This window comes from Lontra canadensis, unplaced genomic scaffold (genome assembly GCF_010015895.1).
Source record: "Lontra canadensis isolate GAN:19392208 unplaced genomic scaffold, GSC_riverotter_1.0 scaffold258, whole genome shotgun sequence".
Taxonomy (NCBI): domain Eukaryota; kingdom Metazoa; phylum Chordata; class Mammalia; order Carnivora; family Mustelidae; genus Lontra; species Lontra canadensis.
This window is the reverse complement of record NW_022631252.1, coordinates 172,528-193,709: the sequence shown is the minus strand read 5'-3', so window position 1 is coordinate 193,709 and position 21,182 is coordinate 172,528. Positions and strand designations below refer to the sequence as shown.

Genomic DNA, 21,182 nt, shown 5'->3' with positions numbered 1-21,182 from the left:
AGCACCTGAGGACATTCCAAACACCAGGCTCCACCCCCTTGGCCGACAGGTGTGTCTCCTTGCACTGCTCCCTCCAGCGCTCCCTAAGCCACATGGGTGGGCTCCTCACCTGGGGACCTTTCCTCAAATCACCTCAGCTCGATATCACGCGCTGCTGTTTCTCTAGCCTAAGAAATGGCTCACCAACGGTTTGGGTCACCTTTCATTTGGGTCACCTTTCTTCTAATACACACTTAATTCCCTAAGCATCGCTGGGATGTTAAGGAGCAGGAGCTCGGTATTCTGCTAACACTGAGCAGAACTGTGCGAGTCCATCTCTCGATGAAGTCAGAAACACACTCTTCATATGCCAACCCCATTCCTCTTCCGTTCCCCACCCCCACCCCCCGGGGGCCACTTCAAATATCCCTCCCTGCTCCGGACCGGCCCACGTGGTTCCCCAATCGGCTTTTTCCTGGGGACATCACCACCATTTAGTAGTGGTCAGTTGCATGTGTGTGTTGGGGGGTGGGATCGATCCCTGGCCCCAGCTAGGCTGTGCTCTCAATAGTGGAAGGACCCAACCATGTGGGTCTGCTGTCATGGCTGCGGGCGGACACAAGGCTCAGTGGCAGCCTGGATGCGCGGCAGCCCACGTTGGGTCCGGGGAAGCAGAGGGGTAGGCTGTGAGTGTCACATGCCTGCTGCTCTGTGACCCTCCTAGCTGCTCCAGCAGTAACAGCTCTACTCTACAACTCGGCCCCCTTCACTTGTAAAGTGGGACTATCACCGCCAGCTGCCTCGGGGACTGGGCTTCATAAACACAGGCCAAAACCAATGGAGAGAGAGGCTGGGGAAATCACTGGAACGAAGGGACGGGACGCCAAAACTGTCAGACTAGCTTTCATGTTAGCCCCACTGCATAAAATCTGAAGACGTGAGCCCTCCCAGTTGGTCATCTGGCGTCTCTGGTCGGCCTTCACAGAGAGCCCCGTGGGAAGCGCTGGGGATCAGTGCACAAATATAGGAACCAGCTTATGCCATTTCAAAGTTAATTCAGTGTACGCGTCGTCCCCTCCCCGAGGTAGGAAAGATGGATCAAAGCAGGTGATCTGAAAGCAGGGGTGACTGGGAGGTGATGGACACCTTCTAGGGTCACAGTCAGGCAACAGCTTAGCTGCTGTGGGGCCCTGGCCACCTTGGCCCACACCTGAGACACGCCCTGATCCGTTTACGCCTCGCTCCCTCCCAAGATGCCACTTCTGGATTTACACTCTAACTGCAGGTGTCATAATCACCTGTATCTGTAACAGCCCCAGGTCCCCTAATGAGGCGCGCCTTGCTCCGGGAGAAGGCTTTCCGTGCATCTTCACCCCAGCTGCAAACTTGCAAACCATGCAGTTCACGTCCCACCTAGCCTGCTCAGCCGTTTGCAGTGGTCAGCAAGCAGCCACCGACTGGACACCTCGGCTCCCTGTTCCTCCCTGCACCAGTGTCCCCAACAAGCGCACAAGAGCCTTTCCCCAGGTCTCCTCCAGGCTTCCCACAGAGAAGCTGCCGCCTGAGGGCAGAGGGCACCCCGTTACCCACAAGGAGAGGGAGCAAAGTCACACCTGTGCACCCCCAGGAACCCTCCTGCCGCTACAGTCACAGGTTGATGAAATCACCTATTCATACTACATCACTGAGCTGCTGTCTCCCCTGTTTCGCTAGAGGCTCTTTCCCCAGACTAGGGTCCCCCATCCTTTCCACAGCTCCTGAGCCTCTTGGGCAAAGATCCCAATTGGACTGAGCCAAGACCTGCCTCAGTAAGAACCCTGAAGAGCAGCCACCATGAGTAACCGGGAGACACACTGCCACCGGCTAAGGTTGGGGAGGGGGGAGACTCCACATCACAAACCCGACCCAAAGCTTAGAGATGAAATCGTTTTGGCCAGAGCTCATGGGGTTACCCTTGAGAGCGAAGGAGACAGAGAGCTGGACACACAGGGGACCTAACCACTGGGTCGGCCACCGCCACTACTCTCAGCCCTTCTACAGGCGGGACGGCACACGCTCTTGGTCACCTGATCGAAGCAGACGTGAATGTGGCTGTGTGGTTCGTGGCTTAACACCTGCTCCCTGTGGCACCAGTCCCGTGACTCAAGGGCCTCCCACAATTTGTCCTGATTGTGTCATAACGCCACCTCACAGAAAGCTCGCCATGGCAACATTTATGCCTCACTGGGGGCAGCAAAGCACCCACCCCCACTATCAGGGGCCAGTCCCCCATCCCCCTCCCAGTGAGCCCTCAGCACAGTAGGAGGGTTCCCCATGATGGGGACTCCCTGCTCTGCATGTGACTGTAGCACCCCCGGTAAAGGCTAACCTTGTGGGGACTCAAGGCCTCTACAAAAGGGGCACAGGGGGAACCTCTGGTCCCAAACTCAATGTAGTTCACCAACAGGCAGGTGTAAGGCCTGAGAAAAGCTTCGTGAAGCCCTCTGACCAAGGCTTCTTCCAGGTCCCGCCCAGGCACCGCGACAGGGCAGATCCCGGGTCTGCTCCAGCCAAGTGGCTGCTGAGGGAGACCATCGCTCCCGGTTCATAGGGGAAGGGACTGTCCCTGTCCCTCCCCACCTTCAGAATGCCACTGATATTTCCTCTACTGATAAACTTCCAAAGTGGCAAAGCCTCCTAAGGCATCAGCTGGACTTTCAAAATAAAAAAGTCTGACCACGAAAAGGACATGAAAATCCCGACCGTGGCGTTTCTGACTACATTCGCTCCTGTCAGGCCAGCCCCTACTGGAAGCGCCCACCATCTTAGAAGCTCCTGGGGTCTGCAGGAGGGAAGGGAAGCCTGGGGAGAAGGAAGGCATCTGGAAGGCATCCCGTAACCTCCTCAGAGCCCCTTCCACCCCCACCCCCACCCCAGCTCCCACGTGCTCACAGCTTGGCTCTCGGCCACACGGACCCCTGTGAGGAGAGAACCAATGTGGAGCCGGGCCTGAGCCCACGTGGGTTCAAGACACGAGAGCCAAAAGGACAAGACAACCCATTAAGTTGTAGCCTCATAGATCCACCATCTACTGTTCCCTAGTTGAGGAGGTGACAGCAAGGACAACGGTTCCTCTAGGTCACTCCTCCTGACCAACCACAAACTGCCAAGTCCCCAGGAGACTGCGGATGGTGACCTACCCCCTTCCTGGCCCCCATCTTTGAAAGTGAGCCCCCACCCCCGCCTTCCCCAATCCTTCTCCGGCCCCTGGTGATGACCCAAGCCTTGCTGCGTGTCCTGGGTGCTCCAGGAAAAGAGCCCAACGGACTCAGCCTGGAGGGACGCCGGGGAAGGGAGGAGGGAGGCCTTTCTGAGTCATCTGGGCTCTCCTTCTCCATTGACCAGACCGAGTACTCGTCTCTAGGATCAGCAGGAAAGATGCGGAGGACATAAACTTCCCTGGGAAGGCAGCCAGGGTGAGTGAGATGGGAAGAACGGCAGCCACCCCAGGTCTGGCCAAGTTATTCGAAACCCAGGCAAAGGGCAAGAAGACTCAAGGCTGCCTAACTTCCGGCTCCCTTCCTCCAGCCTACCTCACCCACTCCCTCTCCCCTCAGAGAGGCACCTACCTATTAACTCAGCTTTGCTCACATCTACCAGGTCTCCCTGAGAGGCTTCCCCAAGAGCTGGCATTATGGGCAAGTCAGAAACAAAGGGCTGTCCTCATTTCTGCTTTACTGAACAGCAGCTCAGACCCTCCATGCTCCCCTATCAATCCCCCTGAGGTGGAAGAGTAAAGAAATCTTTACTCCAGGCACATCAGAGTCCCCGCCACTGACTAGCAACAAAAAACTCCCTTCTTCTGAGACTGAAGAACAAGTGGTCCTGGCGTGGCCTACCCAGAAACCTGGCCACAGGCCCTTGTCTGACCCCAAGGCTGACTGTGGGGGGCGGGGGGGTGGTGGTCTGTGCCCTCGGCAGTGAGAAGCGCCCTTTCCAGGGCCACAAAGTCTCCCAAACTCCATCCGGAACCACAAATTCTCCCCCAAACGCCATCAGGCACCAATGAACGCCAAACCCATGACGCCCAACAGCACGGAGCCCGCACAAATGCATCTCCCATCCCTGCCTGCCCCGTGTCAGGAGGATTCTGCACCCCCTGTCACCTTGACACTCAGCCAGACGCCCAAATTTACCCTCACCAGTGAGGCTTCCAAGGTCTGGAGTGCCCTTTGGGCCCCCACACGTGCACATTTAAAAGAGACGGAGAAAGACCTTCTCCACTTGCCACCCACACACCATGGTGGCCAGGAACATCTCGTGAGCAAATCCCACGGCCCCAGACCACAGCGGGGGACCCACTGCTGGGCCTGAAGAGCGATTTGAGAAAAGCCTAGCTTCCTCTCCGTTTTGGCCCCCCCAACAGAATACCACCTCTGTCTGGTGGGAAGACCCCCTCTTTATACTGGTTTATTCCACACCCCTGGATCGTGTTGTCAACATCTAACCGTGGCCAACAAACGTGCCACTGAAAACAATGATCTCATCTCTCTGGTGCCCTCAAAAGACCCCGTCCCATTTTAACAAAACCTTTATCTCTGGAGGGAGAACACGAGAACCCTCCGTTCCCTGGGAGGCTGTCGCTATGGTGGGTGGGGAGGCACCTTTGGCTGGAAGTATCAGCCCACTGGTACCGAAAAGAAGGGCAGGGCAGCTTATCTGCACCCACTACAAAACAGGACACAACACACATGGCCACGCTTATGTCTCCCGTGGTCATTCTCCTGCTGGTATCGCATCAGAACATCACTAACTACAGGACCGGTATTTCCCTAGAAAAGAAGCGTCCCAGGAAGTCGTCTTCCACGGGTGCCTCCATCCCTGGACACCACCTCGTTCAAACAGACGATCGGTCCTTCCCTCCTGGGCCGGTGACAGTGGCCTGTTTCTCTGAGCAGCCCATCGGCCACAGGGCCGCAGCAATGAACCGCTTCCCCGTCGCCTCCCTGAGCTCTGGGAGCGGTGTCCCCCACCCCACACACCACGGGTAAGCCGCTGGGGGTTTACTTACATCTCTCATTGTCATTCTGGTCAGCAATGGCCTCTTCCAGGGCGACCGACTTTGGCTTTTTGTCCTGATTTCCTTTCAACCTGTCCCAGTCGGCAGGGCTGAATTTGCACACCTCAGAGTCTTTGGCTGTCGGGTGGCCACCTTCTCTCTCTTTCATCTCCAGCTCTGAGAAGCGCATCATTGCACGCTAGAAAGAGAACGGAGACGGGGAAGAAAAAAAAAAAAACACGACACCTTACCATAAAAGCTATTTCATTTGCCTTACCTTAAAGGAAAGTAGTTTCAAAGAAAAGTTTGCCCAAAACCAACCACAATTTATGATACGACTGAGATATTTTAAAACGTAATAGATAAAAACGTAAGAGTAGCTATACGTAAGCAATCACACAGTCTGTACTCGTGAAGCCATATGTAGAGAGAGAGAGAAACGCGCTGTGTATGTGTAGCCACGCATACACCATAGCACAGAGACATTCTCATTTGGAGGTAAATAAAAACAAAACAGAAACACAACGCAAAGGAAAACAAAACAAAAACAACAGAAAAGAAAACAAAATGCACAATGAATAAAAGACGACCATGGCCCACAAACTTCCCTTTGTATATTTGGAAATGAAATTTAACTCAAAAGGTTTATGTAAGATTCTAGTAATAAAAATTTGAAGAACTGACCTCACAGTAAGCAGCGGGTAGACATAAAATACTGTCCTCTTGTAATCCTTCCATCTATGTAATTAAAATGGGCACTCAATGGATCATTTAGATAACTTCATCCATTTTTATAAGCATAAACCAATTTTTTTCTTCACATTGCAACACAATTTGGCTTTATTTATCTTTTAATTAAAAGTAAAATATCTTAAGGAAATTCCTATACAACATCTATCATTCACTAGCAAGTTAAACACATAACTCTATCCCTTTAAGCGAGGTTTATTTTTGGGGTGGGGGAGGAAAAAAAATTGCCCGAATCCCACAGACACGCGGCTGCCACACATCTCTACCAAGTATCACGTAAGACATTTCTAAGCAGTATGGCTAGGCATTATTCGTTAACATACAGTAATGGCAGAGAAGTCAAAGCAACTGATAGGGGACGTCATGCAGTCTTTAGCTAACCTTCGCAATCATTAATACTTCTGTTAGCAGCGTCTGCGTGGAGCTCTCTTAGCATCCACAGGATAACGGCAAGTGTCTGGACACGTGAACCTAAGTGCTACCACTCACGTCCCCTTACTGGACACGTGTCACACATATATTTATGTGACCATAAGCTTTCATTAACCAAATTCTGCCCGGCGCCCTGCCCTACCATACTCCCCCAATCCTCTTTCCACATTAACAAAAACAGAACTGACAACTGGTAAAGTCACTGAAATTTGGGGGTGGGGGGGACGGGGGGGGACGGCTCACCTGCAAGGCGCGCTGCTCCCGGCTGAGCTGGCTGGAATCTGCGTACAGTTCGGTAGTGACACACTTGAATCGGTCACCCACATAACCAGCGGAATTTGCGATCCTCTTTGCCAGCTTCGATGGCTTGGGTTTGAGAACTTTGCCATCGGTGGATTCTGCATCATCGGCTCCGTCTTTGGTATAGGTAGGGGTGACGTCCACACTCGGCGGGGCGCTGCCCACGCAAAATGGTTTGGGATCCTCTGGGGTTTTCCCAAAAGTCACGGGTGGGCCATCGCTCGCCAGAGTCGGCTCCAGGAAGGGAGTGGAGACGGGCAGCCCCAGGTTCTCCTTGGTGGTTCCCGCCGGAATGCTCTCCTTGCTTAAGCTGAAGACTGACTGGCCAGGGGCCTGCTTGAAAGCGTAAGCTTCGTGGAAATCACTGATGCGCCCCAACTCCTCCCTCAGGGCGACAAAATCGCGGTGTGGCTGCAGGGCCGGCTCGGCCGGGGGCTTACTGGGCTCGGTGCTCTGGCCCACGCTCTCGGCCACGAAGCCCGGCTTGGCCGCGTTCGCGTCTGTTTTAGCGTCCGCCTCCTCCCGGAGGAGGTCTACATAGACAAGTTTGTCGCTCTTGACTACCGTTTTCCCTTGGTTCCAGCTGGGGCTGGGCTTCAGGTTCTTGTCGGAGGGGACTTCTGGCTGTAGCTTGGTGCTGCTTGCCTCCAGCATCTCGGAAAACCGGCTCCGGAGGGCTGGGTCCTCGTAGCGCCTCTCATGGGAGCGGGACCTCCTCTCTGGTTTCTCCTCCTTAGTGATCTCGATGGGCGTGTGAGGTATCAACATGGGGTGCACCATGCCCAACCCCAGCGCGTCCTGGTAGGTCACAAACTCCGGTCGGCCTGTGGGCAGCCCGTAGGGCAGTCCGGGCTTCGGGGCAAGGTGCCCGGGGAATAGACTGCCGTTGGGCAGCAGGACTGGGTGAGGATAGACAGGTCCCTTGCCGTGTAAGGAGAGAGGGCTTATAGCGATGCCCTCGGGTGCCGGGTAAGGGAGGTAACTCCTGGGGTAGGGAATCGGTGGGGACCTAAACGCCTCGTTTGGCGACAGAAAGATCGAGCTTGGCGGGAGGCCATTCTCGTTTGCTTTGAAGCTCGGCTCCGGGTTGCTGGCTTTGGCGCCCTTGCTGCTGGTGCTGCTGCTGTGCTTGGCAGGTGTGGTCGGGGGCTGGCCCACGTGCTGAATGACGGACGGCGTGGTGTCCACGGAGCTCCTGCTGGTCTTGCAGCCATCCGCATTGGCATTGGGGGCCGGCGACGCAGAGGCTGGGCGGCCGGCACTCGAGACCGAGCCCGAAACGTTGGTGACCACAGCGTCCGTACCGCCCATGCGGGGACAGGACGAGCTCCGCTGCTGCGGGATCGCCCAGTCCAAAGCCTTGTTTTTCAGCGGCAGGCCTTTGCCGTTGTTCTCTTCATTAGGGCTCGGCCCGGGCACCACCCAGGACGAGGGAGCCGTGCTGATGATTTCAGATCTATAGATAGCACAGCCGTTTCCGGGAGGAGATAGGGTTTCTTTCGGAATCTCACTGCCGGACAGCACTAAGCCGCTTCCAGCTCGGCTGTGCACGAGGACCGTGGGGGCCATCTTCTTCATGTGGTCGGCTTTGGAAGCATCCACGTCCACCACCTTCGCGGACAAGTCCAGTGGCTTATCGGTGACATCTTTGGTAACTGTCTGCTTCTCCAACAGAGGAGGGGAGCCACCGTCTTTTCTATCCTGGCCCGCTGCTTTCCGGGTGTGCCCGGAAACCGACTGGGCCCCTTCGGCCCCTTCCGGGCCCTTCGGGTACTTGCCGTTGGAGAGCCTGGCCGAGGGGAACTCACTGCTGACTGTCATGTATGGCTTCGATAGGGTGACAGACGGCGAGGTGGAGATCCTGGCGTAGTGCTTATGAAATTCGGAGTAGGTGTCTGCAGCGGGCTGGGAGGGAAGGTGGACCCGGGGCGAAGGTCGAGGCGAAGGGGGCAGCAGGAGCGCTGTGTCCCCGGGCAGACCACTGGTGACCCCCTTGCTGGAGGGCACCCTCGGCTGCTTACTGTTCTGGATGTGGGGATAGGCATGGGACTCGACGGGGTTCCCAGGACTGACGCCCATCTTCCAGGGCAGGCTTTTGTCTGCGCAGTGGACCAGAGGTGGGATGGCCGGGGAGGCCGAAGGCGTCGAGAGCCTCATGGGCGAAGCCAGGGACGACGGGATGTGGGGACTGACGTAGTGAGGCGGCGGCAGGTAGAGAAAGCGCTCCCCGTTGGTGCAGACCGGAGAATACAGCGGCTGAGCCAAGCTGTAGGACTGCTGAGGTAGCAAGGCCTTGTACATGTTCAGGGAATACTTATTTGGCGAGTCGAGGAAAGGGTAGATGGCTGGCGCGGCCCCCTCCATGTAAGGGCTGACCCAGGGCAGCCGCAGGTAACTAGCACCATTGATGTTGAGAGAGCTCTGTTTGTCGCCGGCAGGCCTGTCCAAGCCCAGCGTTTCTGCTGCGGGCACAGCGCTTTTTTGTATCCCGGGGGGTGTTTTGTAGATAGCACTGAAGCCATTGGGGGCCTTTCCAGAGACAGCGGAAGCCTCCACTGTCTCAGGCGTGTTCGGTTTGAACTGCATTTCCGGATTTCTCTCCGACGAGAACCCAAGACCACCCAGAGTGCTCGTGGCAGCCTCCCGACCTTTCTCTGAGCCCAGTCCGCACAAGCTAGAGTAGACAATGTTGCCGGGGACACGCAGCCCTTCCCGGATCAGGCCGGTGCGGTCCATGCTGAGCGCGGCCAGGCCATCGATCCGATGGGCCGTAGTGGCCTCCACCTTAGTGGAAGAAGAACACGGGTGTTAACTCGTGACGCCCCCATCAAAGCTGCCGGGCCCGTCCCAAGGAGAAACCACCAGCTAGGTTCACATGACATCAGCCTCCACATCTGAGCACAAAGGGTTAAAAAGAGAGGCTCCACGGGGGCCCACCGTCCCTGGCCCACATATCCAAAAGCCTTTCATGCCTGCCTTCTCACCTTGGTTCAGCTAGTATCCTGAAAGCCTGTAAAAGGTTGATCCCTTTAGACTTGGGGCCTATACATTAAATTTAGTCATCTATTAACTCGGGAAAATTCACTTTCTCAGCAAAAATTCTCAGCTGCTACAGAGAGGACGCCAGCTCTGCTACTCTAGGCACCGCCCTCATGGGGTACGGACGGGGGATGGGGGGTGGGAGACAGGACCTGAACCTCCCAGGCCCTTATGTTGGGGGGCTGAGTGGTGCTCACTGGGGTCCCTCCCTGCCCCCCCAGGTAGGGAAGCATGGTGATTATTTAACATAACAAGCAAGAAACAATCTTTGGTGGGATGGCAGGGAAGGAGGACTTTAGCTGTCTCATTTCTAAATCAATAAAGAGGCCAGGGGTCAAACTGTGGTAGTGCCTTTTGACTTCCTTTCCTGCTGTCTGAAGACAGGTCTGTGTTTCGTATTTTACTGGAAAAGGAAACCCTAAGGGTCTACTTGGAGGCTGGAAATTTATTGAACTTCAGAGAGCATGGAGGCAGCCCGTGGCTTAGTCAAGAAAAGGAGGCACATATCCCACCAGGTCGCTATGGGACTGACTCCGCCAGCGTGTCACCGGGAGTGCAGGGCCAAGAAGAGCTCTGGTGAGGGCCAGGTCCAGGTCCCGCAGAAGCAGCATCCTATTCAGACCCGCCCGGCCCCGCCCCACCCTCAAAAGACCCCTTGGCGGCATGCAAATTAATGCACCAGGGATAACAGATTGATGGATATTCAGACTGAAGCCAAGTCTCTTACCACGTTGTGGTTCAAGGGATTTTCTTCCCTCAGTTCCAGTCTGGCCTTTGAAGCGTCACCATCATTTACAGGAATTTTCCTACGTGAAAAGGACATATGAAACTTCGTGAAAGCATTCCCCCACTTATTCCATCTTTCACAGATCGCCCCCGAACGGACCAGTTTCTAATAACTCCGTTCCTCAAACCATCCTCACCGAACAATTCCTCCCCAGCAGCCCCTACTGAAAGCTGGCCCCAAATGGTGCTTCAGCTGGGCTGGGAGAAAACAAAGGCAAGGCAGGGCACAACGGGGCCCTGGAATCCCAGACAGGGCCCCAGGCCGGCCACCGAAGGAAACCAAGATCCTGAGCCGTTGTTTTCTCTAGAGAAGAGGCCACAGAGGCCAATCTGTAGCTCCGCCGTCCTAACAGGGACCTCCGAAACTCTACCTGAGGTCAGACATCAGGGAGGACCAATGGCCAAAGGCCGAAGTGGAGACACAAGGCTGCAGTCACAGGGCTGGCCACACCAGCCACTTCTGGCCTCCTCACCAGGGTGGGCTTTCAAAACTTTTCCCCAAAGTTAGGTACCGTGGTCTACAAAACTGGTTTCCCTGGTGATAATGAAGCCGTATGTGATTGCCCGTCTCAGAGCGACGGGGGATACACAGGAAGAGCCTACAAATGTCATGTCAGCCGCTCTGGGCTCCGGAGCAAAGCCGCCCACCTGTGCCAGGCTGCCACAGCCGTCCTGGGACTTGTTATCAGACAGCATCGATACAGCAAGCACGCGGTGCCACCTTCCAAATCCCCAGGATAAAATCGCTGACAGGCAGCAGCGGATACCCCAAGAGCAGCTTCAGGCCCCCGCCGCTTAGCTGCTGCTACCCCACACTCCAAAATCACTGATTAGGGAGCCCAGCGGAGCTGTCGGGTGACTGAAACCAGGAGCCGATGGCCTCGCCGAGTAGGCGGTAGAGGACACCAAGAAACCCGGGGCTTGAATGGAGTAAGGGGTGGCCATCTCCCCATTTATTACTGAGCAAACTATTTGTTTTAAAAGCACATCGAATGCCGATCCACCTGGGCCCACACTCCTGACATTTAGAGTTAAAGCAGCATATAGACTGGGATTAATTCTCCTTCATAAATATGAAATAATAAATTAAGGACGAAAGTGCACTGAAAGGCCGCTTTAGGGGCTAATCTTTTAAAGGGCGGCAATGCTTCGCTGAGCCGGGTTGCCTGTTAAAACTGTAAATCAAGGGCCGCCAGCTAGGCGGGAGATGGTTCTCCCCCACCCCTTTTGGGCCCACTCTGGCTCTGAGAAGGTAAGGGGGGCTTCAGCAGGGCTCTGGAGCACGGCGTGGGGGTGGGGAGGCACCCACCCTCTCTCCCCAGGCCTCAGCCAGATAGGGCACATTCACCTGTCTTCGTTGATCCCACACATGCGGACCCTCTCGCTGTTCATCCAGCTGTGAACGTTCCCATACAGGGGGGTTGCTGAAAGCATGTCGTCTTCTTGGATGGCAGCTTTTCTTCAAGCGTCTAGTCTGTTTTAAAAAAAAAAAAAAAAAAAAAATCCCGAGAGGTTGAATAAAGAAGAGCTGAACAGGGAACCAGAGAGGCCCGCTTTCTAGGCAATTCATACACAATGCAGAGTCGGGAAGGCAGGCTGCGCTCAATGTTCTACAGATGTCTGGGAGTCAGGGAACGCAGCTGACCCAAAGGGTACAGGGGCAGCCCGCGACTTTCCTGTGGGTGGGGAGGGAGTTAAAGGGCCACGCGCCACACCATCCGCGACAACTGCACACATCACCACTACCACCCATGGCCGCTCCTGCCTTGTCCTTCCCCAGCCTTTGGGGAACACGCTTGGCAACTTGCTGGGCAGCGATCTTGGGGGGCCACATGCCGAATCTTCCGCTGGGGTGCGGGGGGAGGGACGCGGACTAAGAGGATCAGGGCTGGGGGAAGGCACAAGAGTTAGGTGTAGTAACCCAAACTACCCTGTGTCTCCAGGGAAGTGGTGTGGGCCGACTCAACAGATTGAGGGTTACACAGGGTCAGTGGGCCAGCAAAACACCCCACCCAGCCCTCGATCAGATGAAGCACCGACCCCAGGTCGTTTGGCCTGGGAGCTGCAGAGGGAGGCGGCTGAGTAATTCCATGACGCCTGCTCGCTTGGGGACAAGAAATCATCAGCGAGTGCAGAAGTCTTAGCAGCCCAGTCTGCTGGGCTGCGAGCCACTGGCACGCTGGGAGCAGGCAAACGCCACCGATTTTCCACCTACAGGGAGGGGGAGGCGGCCCGGGCAGAGGAGGGGAGAGCACCTCTCCCCGCCCTTCCTTACCTTCTCTGCCCACCACCCCCACCCACATCACATTCTAGTTTGCTGCACGAGTGAAGGGTCAGGACAAGCTGCATTTTATTAACAGGATTATCACGGCGCGTGATTTATCCTCGTGCAGGATTTTAATTGCTCTTTGGAGGTTGAGCCGTTTCTTTTGACTGCGCTTCGGCCCATATCCTGCTGTTAAACGCTGGGTTAATAAGTAGGGAGCCTTTAATGCCTGGGACCGATGGCCCTGGGCAATTCCCCGGCGCACAAACACGTCGTCATCTCCCTTGTCCGGGCCGGGCCTCAGGCTGGGCCATCTTTCCCCGGGCCCCAAAGCAGACTCTGAAATCAGCGGTGTGTGCAGATCGTCGGGGGAACTTTTCTTTCTCCTCCCGCACACACCCACCCACACAGTTTCCGAAAGCCCAAATGTTCCCGAAGTCGACACATTTCCTTTGTTAGCAGGGAAAAATATGCAAATGCTTGCTTTTACACTTGAGCACAAGGAGCAGACTGCCAGGTCGGCCCGGTTGGAGGCTCCGGGGTCCGGGGACTCTTTCTGGGAGTAACTAAGGCTGGGAGTGGGGGAGCACCTGGGAGACCTGAATCCAAAAGCCAGGCTGCTCTGTCCTTCAGCGGTTCTTTGTCCTAACTAGGCCTTTTGTCCACCAGTATCCCCGTCGGCCCCTCTATACACAGAACACCGTCTGTTAATCAAGAGCCACACACACAGACACGCGGCACAGAGTTGGAGCCCAACAATGACGCGGCTGGAGGAGGAGGAGGAAAAGGCCTAACTAGGCAGTTGCAGCAGGCCTGGTGGGATTCAGAGAAAACGCCTTCTTCTCCTTCCAAGGGGCTAGCCACGGTGCCCTGAAAAGACCAGCTGGGGTCTTGAAGAAGGTTCAGTGGGGGCTCGTGAGCTTCTCTTCCTTCTTCCAAACCTACAGATTGGGGGGGGGGCGCAGGGGGCACCACTTAGTTCACGGATGACCACAAGGCACATTCAAGGGAGACTGTCCCCTCCCTAACCCCTGCCACCCCTTCTAACAAAAGGAAGACATTCTGGGTGGCCTGATTGGGAAGGTAGAGCAACATTCCTTGGTGCACAGGAGGCAGGAGGCAGGCGTCCTGGTCACCAGCTGCAACAGGGGGACCGGAAGTGGGAATGACTGCACGGAACCAGCCTCTCCCGCCACGCACCAGTAGGAAAAGCAGAAATTACACCAGGAGCAAAAAGCATCACTAGATCAAGTCCTTAAGAAAATGATGAGGAAAGGAAAAACTGTGTGTGTGTGTGTGTGTGTGTGTGTGTGTGTGTGTGTGTGTGTACAGGCGCGCGAGCCCCTCCAAGACCTCAAACTTCTGCAGTCCCCAAAGTGGCCTCCCCTTAAGCCATAACCTCCCCACCTCCTTTAGCCACCACCTTGTGACAAGGACCTCTGAGCACCTGAGTGAGGAAACAGGAAGGGTGCTGCCTTCATGCCCCCCCCCCCGGAAAAAAGGGGCTTTTCTTGAGAAGGGGCAGCCCGGACTTGACGGAAGGGTGAAGGTGATGTAGGGACACCTGGGAGCACTGGGTGCTTTCAAAGCCCTCCTCACCCCCACCCCCACCCCTCTGGGGCCCTTCCTGTGGACTTTTCAACATTAACGCCACACACTTAGGTGACCTAATGAAGTGGCTTCAAGCGCTTGTGCACAGGGTCAGATGGAGTGGCGGGGAGGGGGCAGAGGGAAGAGGCTGAACACTAAGAAACAAGGGAGGGGGAGGTCCACTGCTGGATCCTGCTGACTACACACACACACACACACACACACACACACACACACAATCTTGAGCTGCCCCATGAACTTTTTGTGAACTGTTTAAAAGTGGAGGTCTGGTTGAACAAACAGCGGCGCCACTGCCAGCCATAATTTCATTGCAACAAGCTAAAGACTTTTAACTCTTCAGGTTCCTGGCCAAAGATGGAACCGAGCAGGAAGGGCCAGTGAGACAGGGCCCGGGCTGGCCAGGAGGCCCTTCTCTGGGGTGAGAGCCTGCTCTGGGAGAGGGGAGCCCCGAGGATCCCGATGGGAATCCCCAGCAGGAACATCCTTGGCAGGCGGCCGGCGGGGCGGCAGAGGCCACAGAGTCCAACCCCGCTGGGGTCGGGGTCGAGGCCCTGGGGACCTCCCCCGCCAACCTCTCCGGGATGTGGAGCTGACTGAGGGGACGCCAGGGTGAGAAACAACAAAGAGACTGAGAGGCGGAGATACAGCAATGCTCATCCCACTCGACTTCTAGAAGGGGCTGTTGAAATAGTTGGGGTCTTTTTTTTTTTTTTTAACTCTAAGAGAAAGTGCTTCAAAACTGACTTCGCTGACCCTTGGGCCGCGGTGGAGAGGACAAATAATGTGATTTAGACGACAAACAGAGCAGGCACTATGCCACTATGAGAGGCTTGTTTGCCCTTATTTCTCTCCGCGTGCACCAACCCCCGCCCCCCACGTGCAGACTAGAAGTGCCAAGATGTGTGAAGTCACTCAAGAAAAGCACTTTACAAGCACCAACCTGTTTCCATGTTAGCTGCTAAAGCTACACCCTGGCTATGAGGTTTTAACCCTTTTTCCAGTAGTGGAGAGATGGGGGCCAAGGATGAAGGACAGGGATGGGGAAGGTGGCACAGAGAGAAGAGGTCGGACAGGGAGACTGAGGGCGTCTGGTGGGTTCTGAAGAGCAGCAGGAATTGTAGTGGTTGCCCACTGGAACACCGAGTTCCGGAGAGAGACCAGGCTTTGCAAAAGCCCCCCCCTCCGCCCCCGAACACGGACTCTGGCTCTCTGAATGGCAGTAACTGAAAGCAGGAGGGAGCCTGGGTCTCCCGCAACAGACATGGGCAGTCACCTGCTCTGGAAGCCAAGGGTTATGCTTCGAGTACTCGGCTTGGCGTGGACACCCGTGAAAGAACATGACTGGCAGAAAGAGGTTGGAGGGACCAAAATTAGGAGCTGTCATCCCTGAGAAGAGGCACTGCCAAGCTTGTGACAGGAGAGGCCCACGGAGCAGGACCAGTCACCACCATCCCACCCATTCCGGCCACGAGGACACCATTATGCCCTGAGGAGACATAGAGAACTGTCTGGTTTTTCTTTAAAGGCAATCTACCCAGATAGACAACAGCAGCAGGTTGGAAAGGGAAGCGGCAATGACCGTGAGTGGCTGGGATGCGCCGGGGGAGGGGGAGGCAGCATCAGACCAAGTTTGGCACCCTTCCTGTCTCTCCACTGGGCTCCTCCTGGCACCAGGCCACTTTAACTGCCTCCGCCCTTGAGGCAGTGCTCAGTTCATCCCAGGTGTCAAGTCACCATCAAACCATCCCAACTCCTTCGCAAGCGGTAATGTGCCCCTTTTCAAGGGTCTCTCTCACCTGGCGCCCCTTGCACCCATCAGGTGGTTATCCAGTCAGGGGCCAAGAAGGCCTGGGTGGGTGTGTGTGTGTGGGGGCGGGGGGAGGGTTGCTCCTGGCTCAGAAGGCCTAGCTGACATCAGAGAGCCCAGACAGTTTGCGTGCAGGGTGTGCTGGGAAAGGGGACTCCCTCACGTCAGAGCTGGCTCTCTGTGGAGATCATGCAAGAACACAGTCACCACCACAGTCTCCCAGCTCCCACCCTCATCCACAGCGTGTCCCTGGGCAGGTGGCCGAACCTCTTCAACCTTGGTCCCCTCATCTGTAAATATTTGGCACCGTGTTTTCCAGAGGATTAAACTGCACTGGTGACGAGTTTCGCCTGGCAAGAGCTAGTGCCCGCCACGTCGAACCCCCTCAAGCAGCATCTGAGTCCACCAGGCATGCTGTGTGCCATCCCCAGATCACCGCACAGTTTTTGCGTGGGAAGGCTGAGGCAGGAACACAGAGGGGCCCAGGCCAGGGAGGGGTGACCTTCAGCAAACTTGTGTGGATTTCATCAAAGCCCAAAGCGAACCCCGCGGGAGCCCTTCCTGGGGCTGCTCCAAGAGCAGACTGAGTCACGCACAGCAGCACTTCTCTCCTGGTGTCAAGGAAGGGAGGGGTGAAGAAGTTCCTATTTTAGGATGGGGGGAGGGGGACGTGTGGGGGTAGAAGATGAGAGGAAAACGCTCTCCCGGATGTGCAAGGTTGGGGGCGGGTCCTCCTGGGCTGCTTTCCGCCCCCCTCCCAGACATGTAGCTGCGGGGCGAGGGGGACCCCAAGACTGCCCCCTCCCCCCCCACTTCTGGACAGAGCCACAGGCTTCCGGGGGTGTGGCTGATGTTGGTGGCTGGCTCCGTACACCAGCCCTCCAAGAGTGTCAGAGGGGGTGGGGGTTTGGGAGGAGAGATCCAGCCGGTCGAGGCGCTGTCTCTTTGCACACTCCAGGCCAGGGCCATTGCCTCCGGGGGCGTCCCCACCCACGCCCCAAGTTTTGCATTAGTAACAGACTGAGCTGAGGAGCAGGAGGGGAGAGGGAACGAGGAGGATGAGAAACTCGCGCGGCCCTGACCTTTCGAGCAAACCAGAACCTTCCCTGCCTCCTCCTAGGGTGCCTGGGTCGGAGCAGAGAGCCACTGGGGTCGGTCAGGGGGTGAACTTGGCCCTCGGCGGCGGCGGCTGCCAGGGCGAGCGGGGGAAGGGCGCCCCCTCCCCCGCCTCAGCCCCGAGCGCGATCGGTCGGCAACAAAGGGATTTTCTCTCCCACCACACACACCCATGCTGCTCCGGGCTCGCCCGCCCCTCCTCACGGCTCCTCCGCCGAGGTCCCCGCCGAGGTCCCCGCGCGGGGGCAGCGCCGCGGCAGACGCCCACACCCTTGCGACGCTCCCCCGCCCCGCCTTCCAGGAACTCCGGCTCTCTCCGGGAGGCGGCCCGACCTCCGCAATCCCCAGTGTCCGTCCCCCGCTCCCCCAGTTAACCCCTCGGGCCCTGCGGCCAGCGCGTTCCTCTAGGCTTCCCCTTTCCTGAGCCCCCGCCGCTGAATATCTGACAAAAAGGAACTTTGGGGGGCGCACGCAGACCCTCCTGGCCATGATCCTGGGATCCTTTTGAGCAGACCGGAGTGTTGTTCTCCGCAGACGTGCCCCCCCCCCGCCGCCCGCGCCCCGGGCTAGCCAAGTGTAGCCAACTGTAAAGTGGGAAGGGGTTCCAGGAGGGGAGGCCCCTGCAAGGACCCACGGGAAGAGTGCCTGCCAAACCGGTGGTGGGTTCCTGCCATGTACCACCACCCCCCACCCAGAATCGGCTATTGGACCAACACGGGACACTTCCCCTTCTCCCCTGACACTGAGGCAAGCCACCGCCTTGGGTTTTTGTTTCCTTTCACTTTCTTTCAGAGTTGTGCCCCACACCACCACGTGGGCAAGAGAGGGCCCATCTGGAAGCTGGTGTCCCTCAACAGGAGGCAGCCCAGGACAGGAAAACCTGGGTGGAATGCCATTAATCACTCTTACTACCCCTCCCCCCGGCAAAAAAACCCCCACACGTCCTCTGGGCTAACCCCACCAGAGGAGAGAGTCGGGTTGCCACTTGGGAGTCTGCACAACCTGGGGGAAATCCAAAATAAACCATCCATATCCCAACTCCAGAGGGGGTGTCCATGCACTGCCATCTCCACCAGAGTCTTGCAGGAATACAACATACTCCATGCCCCCCCTCCTCCACCAAAGGGACAAGCTATAGTGTGAAGATATTAACAACAGCTATCAGGAGTACCCGGGAGGCACAAAGGAACTTTTTACGCAAAAAAGATGCCTCACACATGGCCCGTGATCCGCACCCTGGGTTCCCTGGCTGACTGTGTGCTGCCTGCGAGTTCTGGGAGGGCTGGGGATGAGGGTTAGAGGATAAGACGGGGCTCCCACTTTCTTGACAAGGAACAAAAGAAACCCCATGTCTGCTACTCAATCTTGGGATTCGGAACACCCCCCCCCCAAACAAAGCTGTGGAACCACAACGGCAGAGATGGGGGCCCGTGAATTTCTGTAGCTGTTCAGACCTTAATTACTCCTCCTTGATCTGTGGGACTAGACACGACACCGCCAAGGTTAAAATGCCCCGAACAGCGCCGAGCAGATGTGAGCGAGCTGGCAGACGCGCAAATGAGGCCTGCCTCGGAGCACGATAACAAGTGACTAATACATTGCATATCGTTGAAAGAAAATTATTTTTCTCTAATTTGCATTTGCTTGGGGGAAAAAAAAAAGCCAACCAGAGTCCCTCTTCACAAGCACGAGTCTAATCCTGGAAATACAGCCCGGCTGCTTTAAGAGAGCTGGAAGGAGGGAAAGACTGCCAGTGTTTTGGCGTTACAGGCTTGTTTATCTTTCCGCCTTTCCTCCAAGGCGAAACTCGTTTTGCAAGCAACATTCCTACAGAAAATGGCACACGTCATAAAAAGAGACCAATTTATAGAACTGGCACCGAAGTTCATGTATCACTCCAGAAGCATCTCCCAGCTCCCCACTGGGGAACCCAACCGGATGCAGAAGTCCACGTTAGGATTCAGAGAGGGGAGACCTGGGGGGCTAGGGGCAACAAACTCCATTTGCAGCTCTCCTTGGAGGCTGTACACCCGGGAACCAGAGTCACAGAGAAAGGCCATGCTACAGAATTCAATCAGCTCTAAATGATCCTCCAAAGCCTGGGGGGGGGGGCTGTGCGGGCTCCCACCTTGGAGGGGGAGGGGAGCAACTCTGACACCCCTTTGGCCCCAGGACTCCTCAGAGGCAGGCCCAACTGGGTCTCTGGCCATCCTGAACCCACCTGCCTGGGCCAGCCCTGCATCTCCAGAACTGGCGGGGACAAGGGGTGACTGCCACCACCAACTGCTCTCCCTCCCACCCTGGAGCCTCCTCCCAGCGCCTAGTGTGCCACCGGGAGCTCAGAGGAAGCCCGTGGCTGTGGGCATCTAACTGATCAGGTCAAAGTGGGAGGCGCCGTGGGAACACCTCAGGGCACACCTTTGTGTCTTGAAGCTGAAGGCCAATATGCTCCTGGAAGTGGGAGGGCTTGCGAGGGAAGGTTAAGGGGTGTGGGTAATCAGAAGACAAAATTCACCCCTTTCTCTGCCCCCACACCCCAAAACACCCCCCTCTGGGTCCTGAACCTACACACAGTGTTTCCAGCCCCGAGGAAAAGAGTGGTGAGTGCACAGAATGTGGCGCCCGCCTGTCTCTCTAACTTGTCTCAGTTAGCAGGGCCATTTCCGAGGGGGAAAAGAGGGCCACCAGAGCGTCTCTGCAACTTCCAGAAAGCCTTCAGTTAATAACACATTGTTTCCAACAAGCTTCCTTAGGGCTGCAAGTTATGCTCCCCAGTCTTAAAAATCGGGCCTCCAAGCGCCTGAGGACCAAGGTCCAGCGATCCGGGCCACACCCCTCTGGACACGGACACTCGGGACCCCGTGGGCCCTCTCTCCCACCACCCCTGTGGGTCAATCCCCCTAAAGCGCGACACACCACACACCGACCTGAACCTCCACACTAATTCTGGGAGCCGTCAAGGTGTGTGTTGGGGCACATGGTGGGGAGGGGGAGTGTTGCATGGGTCGGTGAGCCGCGTGGCTGACTTTTTCCCTCATCAGAGGATGAGGATACCGTGGCCAGAAAGCAGAGGCCACCTCTGCAGCCGTCCACACGCTGCTCGTGCACCAACAGCTGTCACATTATTTGCACTCGCTGTAAACAGCCTTCACATTCCCCCCTTACCGCATAGTTAAAGCCAGACTAAGAATCCACAGTTCGAGATCAAACCAACAACAGCAGCATTGTGTCTGCCTCCACTGCCTTCGCACCAAGCCCAGCAGCTGGCAGGTTTCTCCGGAACAAGGGGACCCCCCCTTCCCCCACCCTTCCAGCTCCAGCCGAGGCTAGCCAAGGCAGCGTGCAGTTTGTCGCCGCTGATTTTAAAAGCGAAAGAGCACAGCCATGTCGCCAGGATTTCGGTGTGGTTTATCAGCCCTCTCCCAGAGTTTGCCCCTCCTGGTGGCTGGGGGGGAAGCACCCCTCCCCCACACCCTCGGCTGGGAAGGGAGGTGGTTCAGACTCCCAGGGTCGCTTTCTATGCTCAGAAAGCGTGGGCTGCCCCGGGAGGGGGTGGCGCGGCCGGGCTTGGGGTCGGGGCAGGGAGGCCAGCCGCTCCCTGAGCCAGGTCGCAGAGGCCAGGCGGCTCTGCACCTTCTGCGGCCCGCAGCCCCAGGCCCTCGGGCACCTCGAAAAAATGGTCCAACTCTGTGCGTACTTACTGGCCGCCCCACTGATCAAAATGTCTCCTTTATGATTTTTGGTTAAGTCGAACATTTCCATAATCGTCATTATTAGCGCAAATTACACGCCTAATCGGTCCTTAAATAGATTTTAATTAAATAATCATACAAGGCTCATTTTATGACTTAAGAAAGGCATTACTTTTCGTTATAAACTTTCCACCAGGATATAGACTAACGATAGCAGACAAACACTTATTCTTTGAAAATCTCCAGTAACTGATGGGCAGAGAGAATTCTGAAAAGATACTGTTTCACCTTCTGGAATCCCGGCAGAGACCAGACATAACCACATCTGTGCAACTTCCCTCTCGGGAAGGGAGAGAGGATCTCTTC

The 21,182-nt window shown here is 56.3% G+C and overlaps 1 protein-coding gene across 13 annotated transcripts in view; it reads right to left on the bottom strand.

Annotated features, from left to right (window-relative positions):
- Positions 1–21,182, bottom strand: part of LOC116862555 (BCL-6 corepressor) — a 121,144-nt gene that overhangs the window by 19,351 nt on the left and 80,611 nt on the right. For 9 of the 13 annotated variants that reach the window (XM_032849900.1, XM_032849898.1, XM_032849897.1 and 6 more), the window contains exons 2-6: positions 11,673–11,798; positions 10,266–10,344; positions 6,443–9,283; positions 5,702–5,755; positions 5,030–5,216 (exon numbers count right to left, since the gene is read on the bottom strand). In XM_032849900.1, the coding sequence (XP_032705791.1) occupies positions 5,030–5,216; positions 5,702–5,755; positions 6,443–9,283; positions 10,266–10,344; positions 11,673–11,758 (3,247 nt within the window). In that variant the 5' untranslated portion in view covers positions 11,759–11,798. The remainder of the gene's footprint in view (positions 1–5,029; positions 5,217–5,701; positions 5,756–6,442; positions 9,284–10,265; positions 10,345–11,672; positions 11,799–21,182) is intronic. The other 4 variants (XM_032849904.1, XM_032849908.1, XM_032849905.1 and 1 more) reach the window with 1 other exon arrangement.